The following is a 16,485-nucleotide window of genomic DNA, read 5'->3' as shown; positions in this document are numbered from 1 at the left end:
ACTGAAAATAAGACAAGCAACTTTGCCTGTTTTCTTTTTCAGTCAAATGGATCACAAGCTTAGAACTGAAGTAAGTAGCAACAAGCTGATCAATATGTTCTCTCTAACTGGATTTTTAAAAAAAATCAGCAGTCATTTTAAGCAATGTGGTTCAAAAGCAGTATGGCCACTAAATTTGCATACTGATAAAGTATGCTATTTAACTTTGACAGTGGTCTCCATTATATTCCTAATTAAATGGTATGTCGCTGGGAGTTCCCTGGTGCTTTCACTGCTGAGGGCTTGGGTTCAATCCCTGGTCGGGGAACTAAGATCCTGCAAGCTGCACGGCGTGGCCAAAAAAAAAAAAAGTATGTTGTTTGTGTTGGGCAAAATTTGGAGTAAACGTCTGTTCCATCTCTCTCTACCACAATAACTTGGTGTAGAAGTACCTGCCAAAGGAGGTGATGCATGCTCCCTTGGGCTACTTAAAACAAACGAGCAAATAAACATCTAATAAAAGAATAGGAGAAGAGCTTCTTTTAAGAGACTTTCTTGTGTTTCCCCTTTTCTCATCTCTGCCTTCTCTCCTATAACCAGGTAATGATGAGCCTCTACCACTGGACCCGTACTCAATCCCAGACGTGCGTCTTGTATTGGCGATTGGAGTTTATTGTGCAAAGTTTGGGCACTGTATATTTTTGGGACTCCTTCCCTGGTGAAGTTTCTGACGCTTGTGTCTTAGGGACAAGTCTTTCATCAGAAGAAGTAGTATTAGGGAATTCCCTGGCAGTTCAGTGGTTAGGATTTCTCGCTTTCACTGTGGAGGGCTTGGGTTCAATCCCTGGTCGGGGAACTAAGATCCCACAAGCCATGGGGCGTGGCCAAAAAGAAAAAAAAAGAATATTAGCATCTAAAATTTTTTGAACCTTAAAATCTAAACTTTACTTGAGATATGCTGGTTTCCTCCTTTGTCAAAATTGTTTATCTGTCAGGCTCAGAAACTATTTAGCCTTCCTATGGCATGTAGTGGATTTCAGAACATTTTGTATTATCGAATTCCTAAGCAAGGATGTGACGTAATTATTTTACTACCAAACGCACATCCTTTGAAAGAAGCAGCCATTTAACAAGAGAGTAATTCCTGGAATGTGACATGGTGGGTAGGGATTAGGTGGGAATTGGGATCTTGACTTCTAAATCTACAGGAATGAAACTCTGGTGCAAGGGCTCAAAAGGAACTAGGCATGACAATTGTCAGAAGTGTTTCAAAACACCAATCTTGTGTTTTTAGGCTACTCATTTTTATTGTTCTCTTCACAGTAATATTTTTCTTACTTTGCATTTGGGATTTGTGGAGGCAGTTGCTTTGCCCTGTACATCTTATAGGTGCAACAGGTCAAAAGGGAAGAAAGTAACTTGACATTCGCGCTCTGTCATAACACGAGAATATAAGCTTTCCGGGTCTGTATCCTGAGATGTCTAACTTGACAAGATCTGTAGAGCCTCATCCCACTGGGGCCACAGTCAAATAACCAACCAACAGATGGTAAGTGCTCACTTTTCTGTAAAACAGGGAACTTCAGCAGGTTTTGGAGCTTATGGAGTAACTTGAGTGGGACGTGTTCCCTGTCCTAACACAAGAATCTTTTTTTATTTTTTATTTTTTGCGGTATGCGGTCCTCCCACTGTTGTGGCCTCTCCCATTGTGGAGCACAGGCTCCAGACGCGCAGGCTCAGCGGCCATGGCTCACGGTCCCAGCCGCTCCACGGCATGTGGGATCTTCCCGGACCGGGCCACGAACCCATGTCCCCTGCATCGGCAGGCGGACTGTCAACCATTGCGCCACCAGGGAAGCCCACAAGAATCTTTTGAGTTGTTGGGCTGCTTATGCTTAGTCTTTTCCCCCAGTTGGACACCTCAGTTCAGCCATAGTTCACTCAAGTAAGATGGATTGTATCATTGATCCAACATAATAGAAGTAGGATTGTGTTTTCTTAGTTTAAGACAAGTTGGTGGAGGGAAATAAAAACAGTTCTTCAAGTTCAATGCTTAGAGTTCATTTCTGATTCTGTGAGGCTGAGGACTGACTGGTTCTTAACCAGCGTTAGCACTACCCCCTGAGGAGATGGCACACGTGGGTGTGCTATGGGAACCATCAGGGAAGCCTCATGTCCTAATTCCTCTGCATAGTTTCCACATAGAGGAGGACGCTGGTGATTCAGAGACTTGGCCGAGGATTCCCAGGTTTCTTTCTTTCTTTTTTTTTTTTTCATTGCACTTAACAACTTCATTGAGAAATAATTGACAGTGTGCAGTTTGATAAATTTCGACGTACATCTACATCTGTCTAACCATCGTCACCATCAAGATAGTGAGCATATCAAACGCATCCCCAAATTGCATGCCTCTTTGTAATCTCCCCCTCCTTTCTGTAACTTCTGATCTTCTTTCTGTTACTGTGATCAGTTTTGATTTTCTAGAAATGTATATAAATGGAATATACCACATGTATAATTTTCTTTTGCTGTTTTCACTCAGCATAATTATTTTAAAATTAATCTATGTTGGGACTTCCCTGATGGTCCTGTGGTTAAGACTCCGCCTTCCAATGTAGGGGGTGCAGGTTTGATCCCTGTTCGGGGAGCTAAGATCGCACATGCCTCCGGGCCAAAACACCAAAACAAAACAGAGACGACATTGTAACAAATTCAGTAAAGACTTTAAAAATGGTCTACATCAAAAAAAAAAACTTAAAAAATAAATAAAATAAAATTAATCCCTGTTGTTCAGTTTGGAAATTTTTTTTTTTTTAATTTATTTTTGGCTGCGTCGGGTGTCGGGTCTTCGATGTTGCGCGTGGGCTTTCTCGTTGCGGCAAGCAGAGGTTACTCTTTGTTGCGGTGTGCAGGCTTCTCATTGCGGTGGCTTCTCTTATTGAGGAGCACGGGCCCTAGGCGTGTGGGCTTGAGTAGTTGTGGTACACGGGCTCAGTAGTTGTGGCTCGCAGGCTCTAAAGCGCAGTATCAGTAGTTGTGGCTCACAGGCTTAGTTGATCTGTGGCATGTGGGATCTTCACTGTCCAGGGCTCAAACCCATGTCCCCTGCATTGGCAGGCGGATTCTTAACCACTGTGCCACCAGGGAAGCTCCGAGTTTGGAAGTTTTTTAACAAGTTGAACGTATACCGACAATATAACTAGGTATAAAATATATAAATACCTAGGAAATACACCTAGGTATTTATCCAGGAGGAATGAAAGCATGTATCTCAACAAAGACTTGTACGTGAATGTTCACACAGCTTATTTGCAAGTGGACATCAGGTTTTTCCAGGATCATTTGTTGAGAAGACCCTCCTTTCTCTATTAAATTGCCTCCGTTGTCAAAGATTAGAATTATATCTGTGTGTGTCTATTTCTGGGCAATTTATTCTGTTCCCATAATTTGTTTGTCTATTCTTTCACCAGTACCCTACTGTCTTTTGATTACTGTAGTTTTATAATAAGTTAGGTAGTATCAGTCCTCTGACTTAGCTGTCCACACAGGTTTCTTAAGTTGTGTTTATCAAGCATCTCTCTGTCCTAAGTGTGATACAGACCTCAATTGTGTGAGGACTCCAAACAATACAGGTAGGCATTTCACGTAATGGAATTGTGGTGACCTATCTTCACTCAGTGAAGTGCTATCTTGGGTCGGTTGTGCTTTTTATTTCCTTCATCTCAAGCAGAGATCTTATAAATTCCCTTTGCTTGAAATCAGCATGGCTGACCTCCTACCTCACCGGATTTAGAGCTCTTTGTTTTCTTTTACATACTTTCCCAGAGAACCCAGGAGTTTTAATACTTTTTAAAACAACTATAACTTTTTAATATAGGGGAATATTTGACTGAAATGTTGTGTGTTTAAACATATTGCATTTATCTTGGTGTCTTTACTTATGGCAGATGTTGAAGGATGTGGTTCAAAAAGGGTTCTGTGGGCAAGTCATTTGAGAAAATGCTGTAATGATTTGTTCCTTAGAGGTTCAGAATGCACATTAAAGGGTCTCTAAATTCTAATTAAATCTGCTTAACTGTCTAGATCAGAGTTTCGCAAGCTGATTTTGAGCCCAGAACACTTCTGAGAGAAGTCTGGTAATACACAGGTATTGATATACCTGGTATACTGGTATTCTTGGATACCAGTTTGAAAAATGATGATCTTTGAGATTTAGAGGCCTAAATTGTAGACACCATTCCTAATAAAATGACTTCACCTATAGTGGCCAAGTCCCTTGGGATTTAAATAAATACTAGGAGAGAGATTACTTTCTAAGACACTCAACAATTTGAATATTTGAGTAGAAACATTCAATTGAATTGAAATTTAATTTTGCAGGCTAAAAGCAAACTAGGGACTTTAATGGATATCTCCAAGTTTTCATTCTTTCTCATGTCTAGGGGTGAGTCTGTGTTATTCCTCCTAAAACTATATTAAGTAATTTTCACAAATTTTACTGAAAACTATGAGAAACAAGAAATTAGTGATTTGTAGACAATGACCAGAGACTGTCTATGTGGTATGTACGCCCTTCACCAAGTGGCATTTAAGGACCCTCATGTGCTGTGCAGATAATGTTCCAGAAACTTTCCATAAATAGGGAGCAATGCAATTTCAAAAGCAAAATAAGATTAATCTTTGTATTCTGAACATCAGAATTTTTTCCACTTTGATTAAATTAAATTAATAAACAGCAGCAAAACTGCGCTCAGCCAATTAGGTATAAACTTGGTTAAATGTGGCTTTCTGGCCAATATTTTTACTTCTGGCTGTGGGTTGGGGGATGTTGTCTAGTTGAACAGCACTGTAGACTCACAGTCAGATTTCTAAGTAAAGACCAGCAGGATAAATTGGTAGTATGTGCAGGGTCAGACAGCTGGACCACTGTTTTCATTGGGTGGGGCTGGAAGGAAAGGGGTCACACTGACTCTGGGTGATGGTGATGAGATGCCGCCCCCTTTTCTGGTCCTTCAAATGAACTCGCTCATATTTAAAGCAATGTTACCAGCCAGTAAGTGGGTATTTTTGTTTGTCGGTTTTGTTTTGCTGAATATTATGAGTGGAAAAAAGTAGCATGAAATTAAAAATAAACAGGTTTTATTTAAAGATCAGAGGCTTCAGGGCACCAGGATTTTTAGGAGGTGGGGCAGCTGCCACACTGACAGGAGGGTCTGTCCTCCGTTTCGGGAGGAAACTGGCATCAGAAAGAGATCTCTAAAGGTCAGTTTCTTGGAGACAAGGACTTCTCCTTTTTAGAGGTCACTAGAAGCACTCCTGACCTGGGGTACATGCTCTTCTCAATTTCATGTGGTTTGAGAGAGCTTTTGGCCCGATGTTTTGACAATACCTCTGAAACTTGATAAGTAGTTCATATTCTCTCTCTTTGAAAAGCTTTGCAAGTTAAAAGTTCTCATTTTTCTTTTATAGATTGCCTTAAATCTTTTTTTAAATTTATAGACTAGAAATATATCTTTCTTAATATTTAAGAATTGCCTTAGCCCTGCTTACTGTATATCTTGAGCTAATTAGAAATTAGATGATTACCAAGGGGTGAAACATTTTACTGTTTAAAATATAAAAATTTTGAAATTTTCTCGACTGCACTGAGGTTTTCTTGAGTCTACAGATTTTATTGGCTATACCCCAAATTTAACTCTGTGAGAAGGTTCACTAAAGAAAATTTTATTTTTTCTTTTAATTCTGGAAGATTTCAAAATGTATACAAGAGTAGAGAATAACAAGTACCCGTCACCTAGCTTCAACTGTAACCAACATTTTGCCAGTCTTATTTTGTCTAACTTTAATTTTTATATTTTATTTGCCTATTTTAAAACAAATACAAGATATGTCACCTATAGATCCATTATTATATATCTCTAACAGTTGAGGACTTTTTTAAAAAATAAAATTTATTTATTTATTTATTTATTTTTGGCTGCGTTGGGTCTTTGTTGCTGCATGCAGGCTTTCTCTAGTTGCGGTGAGCGGGGGCTACTCTTCCTTGCGGTGGGCGTGCTTCTTATTGTGGTGGCTTCTCTTGTTGCAGAGCATGGGCTCTAGGTGTGTGGGCTTCAGTAGTTGTGGCACAAGGGCTCAGTAGTTGTGGCTCGCAGGCTCTAGAGAGCAGGCTCAGTAGTTGTGGTGCACGGGCTTAGTTGCTCTGCGGCCTGTGGGATCTTCCCAGACCAGAGCTCGAACCCGTGTCCCCTGCATTGGCAGGCAGACTCTTAACCACTGCGCCACCAGGGAAGTCCCCAGTTGAGGACTTTATAAAAACCTAACGACGTTATTGTCACTCTTTATAGAATTAATAATAATTCTTTAGAATCTTAACGAAAATCTTTAAAAAATTATTTTAACAACTGATGTTTTCATACGGTTTTATTTCTGCATCTCAGAGGAAGACGTGTCCTTGTGATAGAGAGGTTTCATATCAAGACACAGCATCTTAAAGCTAACTTGTTGGAAAGCATGGCTGTGTAGGGGAAGGCATAGAGGAATTAAAGAACTCAATCCAGTTTGCTCACAACAGTGAGGGCTGCTGCCCCTCTAAAATTCTTTTTTTTTTTTTGCGGTATGCGTGCCTCCACTGTTGTGGCCTTTCCCATTGTGGAGCACAGGCTCCGGACGCGCAGGCTCAGCGGCCATGGCTCACGGGCCCAGCCGCTCTGCGGCATGTGGGATCTTCCCGGACCGGGGCATGAACCCATGTCCCCTGCATCGGCAGGTGGACTCTCAACCACTGCGCCACCAGGGAAGCCCTAAAATTCTTATAAATACGGACTGCTGATGGAGTCATCAGTTTCTGCATTTAGCTTCTTATTTTCAGCCTATTTCTAGAAATTTTAAAATACATTGGAAAATGCTTTGGGTGCCTGTGTTTAAATAAAAGGGGGAATGAAGTATTTTCACCATGGTCCTCATGTTTGCTGTTTGGACAGCATGGCTCTAGAGTGAATATACTGTTTGGAGCTGTGGCTATTGAACAAAGTGAGTCTTCAGCCATAAGGATGGTCAGCTTTTTGGTCGGTGTTGATGGATGGACTCACTCACAGCTTCCACACAGCTCTGGGTGTGGAGGTGTGGATGCGTGGTATGTCATTTACAGCCCCATTCCCACAGCTGCATAAGTTGCTTTTGCTACCTGGGGGTCAAACCAAGCCGGAATCCTAGGCAGAAAAGGCTACCTTTCTCCAGCCATTGTTTTCTCTTCTTGTGACCAAGCAAGGCTACAGCCATTTTACTGTGGGGCTGCCTGAGTCTTGCGCTACAACCCTGTTCGAGTGCCCATGAGTGGGTGTAGTGAGATGCGGTCCCTGTACACAGATGTCTCATTTTGTTGGATTCCTTATTGTCTCACATCTAATGCTGCCTCCTTCCAAACCCTCCTTTTGGGGGGGGGGGTCGGGGGGAATAAATCAGGTGTTTGGGATTAACATACACACACTACCAACAAGGACCTACTGTATAGCACAGGGAATTCTCCTCAATATTCTGTGATAACCTATATGAGAAAAGAATCTGAAAAAGCTGTATGAGAAAAGAATCTGAAAACGGAATCACTTTGCTGTACACCTGAAACTAACACAACATTGTAAATCAGCTATAATCCAATAAAATTTAAAAAAAAAGAAAGAAAGAAACCCTCTTTAACACAAACATGAGGACAATTTTAAAAGGGCATCCTTAGTGTGATATAAAGGCTGGAAAAATACTGGAGTACAACCTTTGCCTTGGTTTGATCAAGTGGACAGACATAATATGGCTTCTGAGTGCTTTTCCATTTAGAGAGAGAACTTTCCCAAATATTATTTCATTTGAATCTCAACCAGCCTGAAAGTAGAGATGGTATTAGTTTCAATTTATAATTGGGAAAATGAGCTCAGAGATAAGGTTCCATGGCTGACAGGAGCCTGACTGTGCTCTGTCTGCTGTTTCCCCTGTATCTTCTAGGGTTAAGAAAAGAAAAAAGAAAAGAAAAAACTCAGATGGCGCCCCTCCATTTAGACCTTTGTATAAACTGCCTTGCTCCTGTTCTCCCACCCAGACCGTTAGAAAATTAGAAGAAGTCTAATTAGGGGTCTTCACACCAGATGTGCTATTGGATGCAGAGCTTGGAGGCAACAGGAAGGAAGTCTTGGAGGTTTCATTTTAGAGGGGAATCGGGCACAGGACAATTCATTCCCATTAGATCGCAGTTGTTGACCAAATGGTAGAACAAAAACTGCTAAAACTTATGTTAGTAGTTGACTTATTAGCCACTTCACATGTGTGGGGTGATGCTGCAGATATTCATTATGGCAGGTAAAAATGAATTCTTATCCCAGCTTACAGAAAAAGAGAGGAGGCTGTGAGAAGCTAAATAATGTTCCCAAGGCCAGAGATCAAGTAGATGGCAGATCAGACCCTGCTCTCCCGGCCACCCCCTGTCTGCTGACCTGGAATTACCAAGTTTCAACCTACGACAATGATAAAATCCCAGATTTGAAGTATTTCATCTTGCCCCAGAGCACCCAACCCTCTGCTCTGCTTCTGAGTCCACCAGGTCATCCACGGTTGAGGAGTGAATATGGCTTAGTTTGTATGAAAAGGCTCCTGAACTATGATCTCCATGTCAAGTTCCTATCTTAAAGCAGTTCTCTTTTCCCATGAAAATTCATGTGACGGGCAATCGGTAAAGCAAAATTTTCTTAACTGTCTCCCAGCCATACTAACAATACGCAAACTAAGACAGAATAACTTGTGAAGGAAAAGCTTCTCTCCCACCACCCAGTTATAAAAGTAATCAGGTGTATTAGACAAGGAACAGAACACAGAAAAGTAGAAAAACAAAGGATATGAAAAATTCATAGTTCCCTCCCCGATGATTATTTGGTATACTGTGATATTAACAATTTGGTAGTATTGTTATCACCACTCATTTAGCTATTTGAGGTATGTTCTTATATATATTTGTAATCGTATTGTATCTATAACTGTTTAGTTTGCTTTTTAAATTTAATATTACAACATAAAATACATCTCTACACTATTACATGTGCTTTGTTGATACCATTTTTTAAAATTACTTAATTAATTAATTTATTTATTGGCTGCGTTGGGTCTTTGTTGCTGCGCGCAGGCTTTCTCTAGTTACAGAGCGTGGGGGCTACTCTTCGTTGCGGTGCGCGGGCTTCTCATTGCAGTGGCTTCTCTTGTTGCGGAGCACGGACTCTAGGCGCACGGACTTCAGTAGTTGTGGCATACAGGCTCAGTAGTTGTGACTCGCAGGCTCAGTAGTTGTGGTGCATGGGCTTAGTTGCTCCGCAGCATGTGGGATCTTCCCGGACCAGGGCTTGAACCCATGTCCCCTGCACTGGCAGGCGGATTCTTAACCACTGCGCCACCAGGGAAGTCCCTGAAGAGTCTTCTTTATAAGTTCTGTCATGGGATTTAAAATCATTTCCAGATTATCTTTTTTATTCTCATCATTTGTGCATGTGTCCTCCTTATATTGACAAGGTTCTGGTTCCTTCCTGGTTACAGCCATGTAATCGTTCTGCTTCTTGGGTTTTGCTGTTATTGTTGGGACCAGTTGCACTGCTCAGAGCCTCATCTGCTGTGTGGACTGCAGGGCTGTGGACACTCCCACCTGTGCTGGTCCTTCAGTGAGATGGTGGGGCCAGCAGCATCACTCAGGGAGGAAATGGTTCGCAGGCTCACCTCCTTCTCCCCCAGCATCCTGACACATGTCAAGAGCTCACCTGTTTAGTTCATGGTTTAGCATGTTCATTAAAGAGCTGGATACCCCTACAGCTTACTCTGCAAAGAGGTTCAGAGCAAGTTGTGGGCCATCCTGTGGAGAAGGAAAGGGGACAGAGACATCGGGTGGCTTTTCTGCTGTGCCTTAACTACCATTTTGATGTTTTCTGTTGTTGTTCTCAGAGGAATGAGAGGACAACACTGTGGCTGGAAGCATTCGAGATTCTTTTTTAAAGCTTGTTTAGTTGTAATGTGGTAATGCTTTACGGGAATAAACTCTGGCTGACCCACTCAAGGGAGATAAGCTTGAAAACATTTAGGGTTTTGATTTGCTCAAAGGGGGCGTTTACCGTTTTTGAAGCAGAAATCCAGTGGGAAAATAGGTTTCCCGGTGTTAGCTGTGTTTCAGCGCAAAAAGCATGCCTTTGAAGTCTGGTTCTCATCTCAAAAGGCCTAACTGTTCATAAAAGTAAGAACAAGGTGGATGGATAAAGCTACGTGAGGAAGCTTCAGCATGAACGCGTTTGGAAACTTCAATCCTATACCGCTTTCCTTAATTAGTTAATTAAGTAATTTTAAAAAATGGTATCAACAAAGCACATGTAATAGTGTAGAGATGTATTTTATGTTGTAATATTAAATTTAAAAAGCAAACTAAACAGTTATAGATACAATACGATTACAAATATATATAAGAACATACCTCAAATAGCTAAATGAGTGGTGATAACAATACTACCAAATTGTTAATATCACAGTATACCAAATAATCATCGGGGAGGGAACTATGAATTTTTCATATCCTTTGTTTTTCTACTTTTCTGTGTTCTGTTCCTTGTCTAATACACCCTCGCATCTCATCTGGCTCCGGCCCTTCCCACCCCGTTTGTCACTGAATTGTGTCTGTACGTCTTTCAGGGTCTATCTGGGCTTCCCTGAAATCCTTGGCTTCTGTGGGCATCTGAGTTACAGAGAAAAGAGAGAAAGACTGAGGACGAGCCAGATGTGTGTTTAGTGACAAAGAAATGTATCCACAATGTACGAAGCAATCAGGTTATAAAAGCATGTATTCTCCTTTTTTTTTCTTTTAAATTAATTTATTTATTTATTTATTTTCGGCTGCATTGTTTCTTCATTGCTGCGCGTGGGTTTTCTCTAGTTGCGGCGAGCGGGGGCTACTCTTCGTTGCGGTGCACGGGCCTCTCGTGGTGGCTTCTCTTGTTGAGGAGCACGGGCTCTAGGCACGCAGGCTTCAGTAATTGTGGCACATGGGCTCAGTAGTTGTGGCTCATGGGCTCTAGAGCACAGGCTTCGTAGCTGTGATGCATGAGCTCATTGGCTTTGCGGCATGTGGGATCTTCCTGCAGGGCTCGAACCCGTGTCCCCTGCACTGGCAGGCAGATTCCTAACCACTGTGCCACCAGGGAAGTCCCCATTTTTGTTTTTTTAAAAAAAGAAAGCTTGTGTGCATGTAAACACATAGAAAAGACAGAAAGAATTTAAGCATTAAGGAACCGTGGGTTGGGTTTCTTGCGATGTGAGGTGACTTTAACGTGCTGATAACTCTCAGAAGCACCAGAACCCTTAACAATACTATGAATTATTTAGATGGTTGGGAATGGGAGAAAAGGAAAACAAAAACACCATAGATTGGGTTGGCCAAAAAGTGAATTATCTATCTACAAGAACACGTGAGATTTTGTAAAAAGCATCTCTAAGTGAAACACAGACGGTAGACATGTCTGAGTGTGGCTGAATGGAATGACGTCCCATTGTTGTGTGGAGGGCTGGTGTGTCACGGGCTTTGAATGCTCAAGACTTCGCTCATGGGTCAGAGCTTGGGCACACTTGCTGGACCCAAGCTATGCATATAATACAATAAGCTCAAAACTCAGTTTCAGTAATGTTGCTGTCATAAGTTGTCACCAAAGTTAAGTCAGCAAGTGCCTTTCTGAGGTAAAGACAGTTGCCCAGGGGTCACGGGGAATAACTAATCCACAATTTACTTATCACGCTTGACTATGAAGGGGGCTGGCAGGTGATCTCAAAGGCTCATTTTATTTTATATCATCTATTGTAATACATCATTGTATACGTGTAACACTTCTAAAAGAGCAGATGAAAATTGGTGCGTTGTCCTGTAGAGCCCTCAAGTTTAAAGATAATCAGTTTGACTCCTGCTAAAGATGTCTTGGATTTGACAATTCACGAAGAATTGTGAGAAACAACTCAAGAATTATAGAAACTCTGTAGAACTCTAGACTCTATAATAAACTTCAGAGTTCTGGGTCCTAAACTAGGAGCACAGTTGACCAACGTTTTTTGACTTGAAATCGAGGTATTAGAATGGCTGTCTTTCATTCCCATGGCTTAGGTTGCCATGCCATGCTATCTGTGTTAAATTTTTTAGGTTTAAGGTTCATTGGTTGACCATGTAGCCCACAATAATATGCATTTCCTGCTTTCCCCCACTAGCTCTTCATCACATTATTAATGAAATCTCAGTCTAACTCATGCCTAAGACTAGTGGAATTTAGTTAAAATAGTCTTAAACGCTGACATTCTTGCTGATGAGCATTGTGAGGATACCCCCCTGCCCCGTCTCCTGTGCTTTCGTCTTTAGGTTTCATTTAAAACTCCCATCTTTCATATTTTGGTAAGAGAAGATTTTAAGTGGAAGTGTAATCTGAGCATCCTTTCTCATACACTGACTCAGCATGGGCATTTTGAAGCCAGCCGTCCCATCTGTAGTGAGAGTATTAGAGGACAGTGACGGTATTTCAGAAGGCAGCTTTTGCAGTTGCCGGGCATCTTTGCTGGGAGCAGGGAACAGCCAGGTGAAATCCATTTCAGCACCGTTCGAGCCTTCTGGATTGATCTTCTTGAATTGGGTCTACTCCCTTCAAGGCTCTGATGGAAGCCTATGGTTTGGCCAGCATGCTCCATTGGCCTGTAAACGGCATGGAATGATGCCAAACAGAGTGTCCAGCTTTGAGATTACTTTGGCACGATCGGGTCTGGGTACTATGGGATACTATTTGAGGCATTTTGTCATTGTGCATAGTAACAGGTCCTCCAACACTTTGTTCTGTTGCGGAAAAATCTCTGGGGGCTTCCCTGGTGGTCCAGTGGTTAAGACTCTGCATTCCTGGGGGCTTCCCTGGTGGCGCAGTGGTTGAGAGTCCGCCTGCCGATGCAGGGGACATGGGTTTGTGCCCCGGACCGGGAAGATCCCACATGCCACGGAGCGGCTGGGCCCGTGAGCCATGGCCGCTGGGCCTGCGCATCTGGAGTCTGTGCTCCGCAATGGGAGAGGCCACAACAGTGAGAGGCCTGCGTACCACAAAAAAAAAAAAAAAAAAAGACTCTACATTCCCAATGCAGGGTGCCCGGGCTCCATCCCTGGTCAGCGAACTAGATCCCGTATGCCTCAGCTAAAGATCCTGCATGCCGCAACTAAGACCCAGTGCAGCCAAATAAATAAATACTAAAAAAAGAAAGAAAGAAACCATCTGTATATTTAAAAAAAAAAAGAAGAAAAAGAAAAATCTCTGGAAGTAGTTGGTGGTGAGCCCTGGCCTTCAGGCCATGGCTGAGCTGTGGGACCCGTGGCCGGCCAGCCTTCCCCTCTGTAATCACTTTGAGTCTCAGTGTCTTCATCTGTAAAATGGAAACAGTAGCACCTCGCTAAGTTGGTTTTAAGGAAAATGAGAAATGTATGTGGACCATAAAGCATTGTTGAAATCCTTAGGTTCCTAGCGGTTATTGTACGATTTTTATTTGGCTTAAAACTTTTTACCTATATTCTCAGGATTTAAAAAATTAGGGCATGTCTTAGGAATTCTCTGGCAGTCCAGTGGTTAGGACTCGCGCTTTCACTGCTGTGGGCCTGGGTTCAATCCCTGGTTAGGGAACTAAGATCCTGCAAGCCCTGCGGCGGAAAAAAACAACAACTGGGCATGTCTATATGTCTACTGTTTTTGCATCTGATGACATCGATTGCACGGGCTATCCTAGGGGGACGATTGTAAACCACTGTTTTAGTAATATTTTTAAGGAAAATACAATGACTCATGAACACACATGTTAGGCGTCTCTTCTTTGTTCACCTGGCTCTGGATACACTGGCCTTTGAACCACGGGGCTTTCTCACTTGCATCCCCTTTACCTTTTGCTCACATACCCCTTGCTGGCATCTTAGATCTCAGCTTTACCTTTACTTCCTCAGAGAAGCCTTCACGATACCCTGGCCTAGGTCATGGCCCTCTGTTTGTTGTCATTTGTTGTATGTATTCCTTCTTCGTGACAGTTTCCATAGCTGCAATTCAGTAATTATTTATTTAAATGTCTGCCCTCTTCCCCGAGAAGGACACATTGTCGCTTAGATATATATTCCAGCCAAATATGCATAACTTGTGTCTAATCATAAGGAAACATTATTTTAAAGTAAAAACTATTTTTCAGAGCGCTGTCTGCCTTCCACAGTAGTTTGTAAGCTCAAAGTGTCTGGGACCACACCTGACTTAGTCGTTGTGAAATCTCAAACAGTCCTGGAACGATGGGTGTTGTGTATCAGCCCTATGCCTGGTTTTTGAGAAGAGTGAACGAATGCATGAATGGTGTGTACCTTTATCCAGATACAGAGTCCTATCTGCTTGCTCATAGCTCCTTGTATCTTTTGTAAGATAGCCACATCTTTCAGACAAAAAAAAAAAAAGACTTAAATCTTCACTGTCACTAGCCCTCCAGTTCTCTGTATTTCTCCTCTAAGTGATTTATATTCTCGAACGTACAGTATCGTTTCTAACTTGGTTGTGAAGATTGAAATTAAGTTTACATGGTTCTGTCTTCCCCGTAGCTACTACAGAAGAATGGTCAGCTGTCCACTGTGAACGGCTTAGCCGAGCAAGGAGAGCTCGGCCTCCAGGAGGGAGCCCTGAATGGCCAGGAGGAGGAAGTCACCGTCCCAGATGGTAAGTCACCTTGCCGGGGGGCTGGAGGACAAACAACACCTGCAACGGATCCCCCGCAGAACAATAAAAATAGGCCTGGGTAGAATGGGCCCTGTCATCCTACCTGGGGGTGGGTGATGTTGACAACAAAAGCAATCGATTGATTGCAAAAAGAAGTATTTATCTGGCCATTTGCATAGCCCCGCGGGAGCTTATAGTAATGCTTGGGTGCCGGAAGTGAAGTTGTTTTTCCTTTTTCTTAGGCATCCTGAAACTTCATGATCTTTTTGTTCTTGTTGTTATCGTTGCCTTATTCCAACTACTTGTCTGATGTCGAATGTGAATTCTTGTTGGAAATGCTGAAGTCTTGGCTGCTTTCGGAGTCAGTGTCTTTCGCTCTAGAGTAGCCTACTGGCCTTGCGAAGATTTTCCTGGTAGTGTACATTTCAAGGTGCATACCTCTTGGCCCAAACCATGATATGCTGCATGTGTTATAGCTCTTGAGCCCAGAGATACTCAAGAGGTGGTTATTGGAAAGCACATCTGTGACCACGCTATCACTGGTTTGATTTCAGCCCATGGAGGGGCTGGGGGCCACACCTGGGGGTCAGAATCAAGCACCTCGACAAGTAGGTCTCTTGTGAAGGCCACGTGTTGGAGAAGAACCTTCCTCTGTTCCTGTTTCTTGTCTCGCTGTTCCATCTAGTCAGAAAGGAATCATTTAACCACTGCTGTTGAAGAGGCACAGAATGATCATTTTCCATAAGTGAACTCACGCTTACATGTAATGTGAATAAGACAAATGAAGGGAAAGTCTTGTGAAAGGAGACTGGCCATTGCCTCGGTGAGATGAGATTCTTCTAACATGTGGAACCTGTTTCTCCTCGTGTTCAGTGCCCCTGTGGAGCTGCTGCAAGCAGGGGGCTGCTTTTGAAGTGGGTGGGAATCCTGATCTTTTCTGTAGCACCACAGGCACCATATAAAGCTAGAAATACATACAGCCTCACAGAAAGAGGATCTGCACGACCTAGTGCGAGAATTTCAAATAATTTCTACCAAAGTAATTGGAACGGCCCCAACTCAAATTCCAGAGTCCCACGCTCTGGCCTTCCCATGATAACTTTTGAATCAAATCGAGCCACAGCCGTTTCGGAGCCTTCCATGGATGGACAAAGCCACCGTGCCCTGTGCTTCAGGGAGAATGAAGAAAGCTAAGAAACGGTCCATCAGGGGAGACAAGCTAGTCTATGGAAGGCTCCCTAAGATGGAACTAAGGGGGACTTCCCTGGTGGTCCAGTGGCTAAGATTCCAGGCTTCCAACGCAGGGGGCACGGGTTTGATCCCTGGTCGGTTTGATCCCACATGCCGCATGGCTAAAAAAAAAAAAAAAAAAAAAGTTAAGACAAGGCAACATGTTGATTATCTAATGAATTTTCAAGAGATGAGAGCTGCTCAGAGTTCTGGAGGACCCCTCATTTGACATCAGGGTGTGGGATAAGGTCTGGGGACTGAGGGGAGGTTAGGTTTAGATTTGTTGGGACAGGGGCTGCCCGCCGAAGGGAGGAGAATAAGAACAGCCAACACTTCACAAGCTTTTATTACGGGTCCTGGAACCGTGCCTTTTGTGCAGTATGGCCTCTAGCAGTAACCCCGTGAGACCGGTCCTATCTCGATTCAAACCCAGATCAGCAGATTTCCAAGCACGAGCTCTCACCCGCTGTGCAGGGCACATCCCCAGGCTTGCCCACTAGGATGACATCGTCTGAGCAAC

The 16,485-nt window shown here is 42.8% G+C and overlaps 1 protein-coding gene across 1 annotated transcript in view; it reads left to right on the top strand.

The window, feature by feature from the left end:
- The window catches only part of AKAP12 (A-kinase anchoring protein 12), a 102,502-nt gene that overhangs the window by 40,582 nt on the left and 45,435 nt on the right, over positions 1 to 16,485 (top strand). Inside the window, exon 2 of the mRNA XM_082633437.1 lies at positions 14,621 to 14,735. Coding sequence (XP_082489563.1) covers positions 14,621 to 14,735 — 115 coding nt within the window. The remainder of the gene's footprint in view (positions 1 to 14,620; positions 14,736 to 16,485) is intronic.

The sequence above is a fragment of the Mesoplodon mirus genome, assembly GCF_964341445.2.
Source record: "Mesoplodon mirus genome assembly, chromosome: 10".
NCBI lineage: Eukaryota > Metazoa > Chordata > Mammalia > Artiodactyla > Ziphiidae > Mesoplodon > Mesoplodon mirus.
The sequence above is the reverse complement of the archived record's forward strand: the minus strand, read 5'-3'. Positions and strand labels throughout refer to the sequence as shown.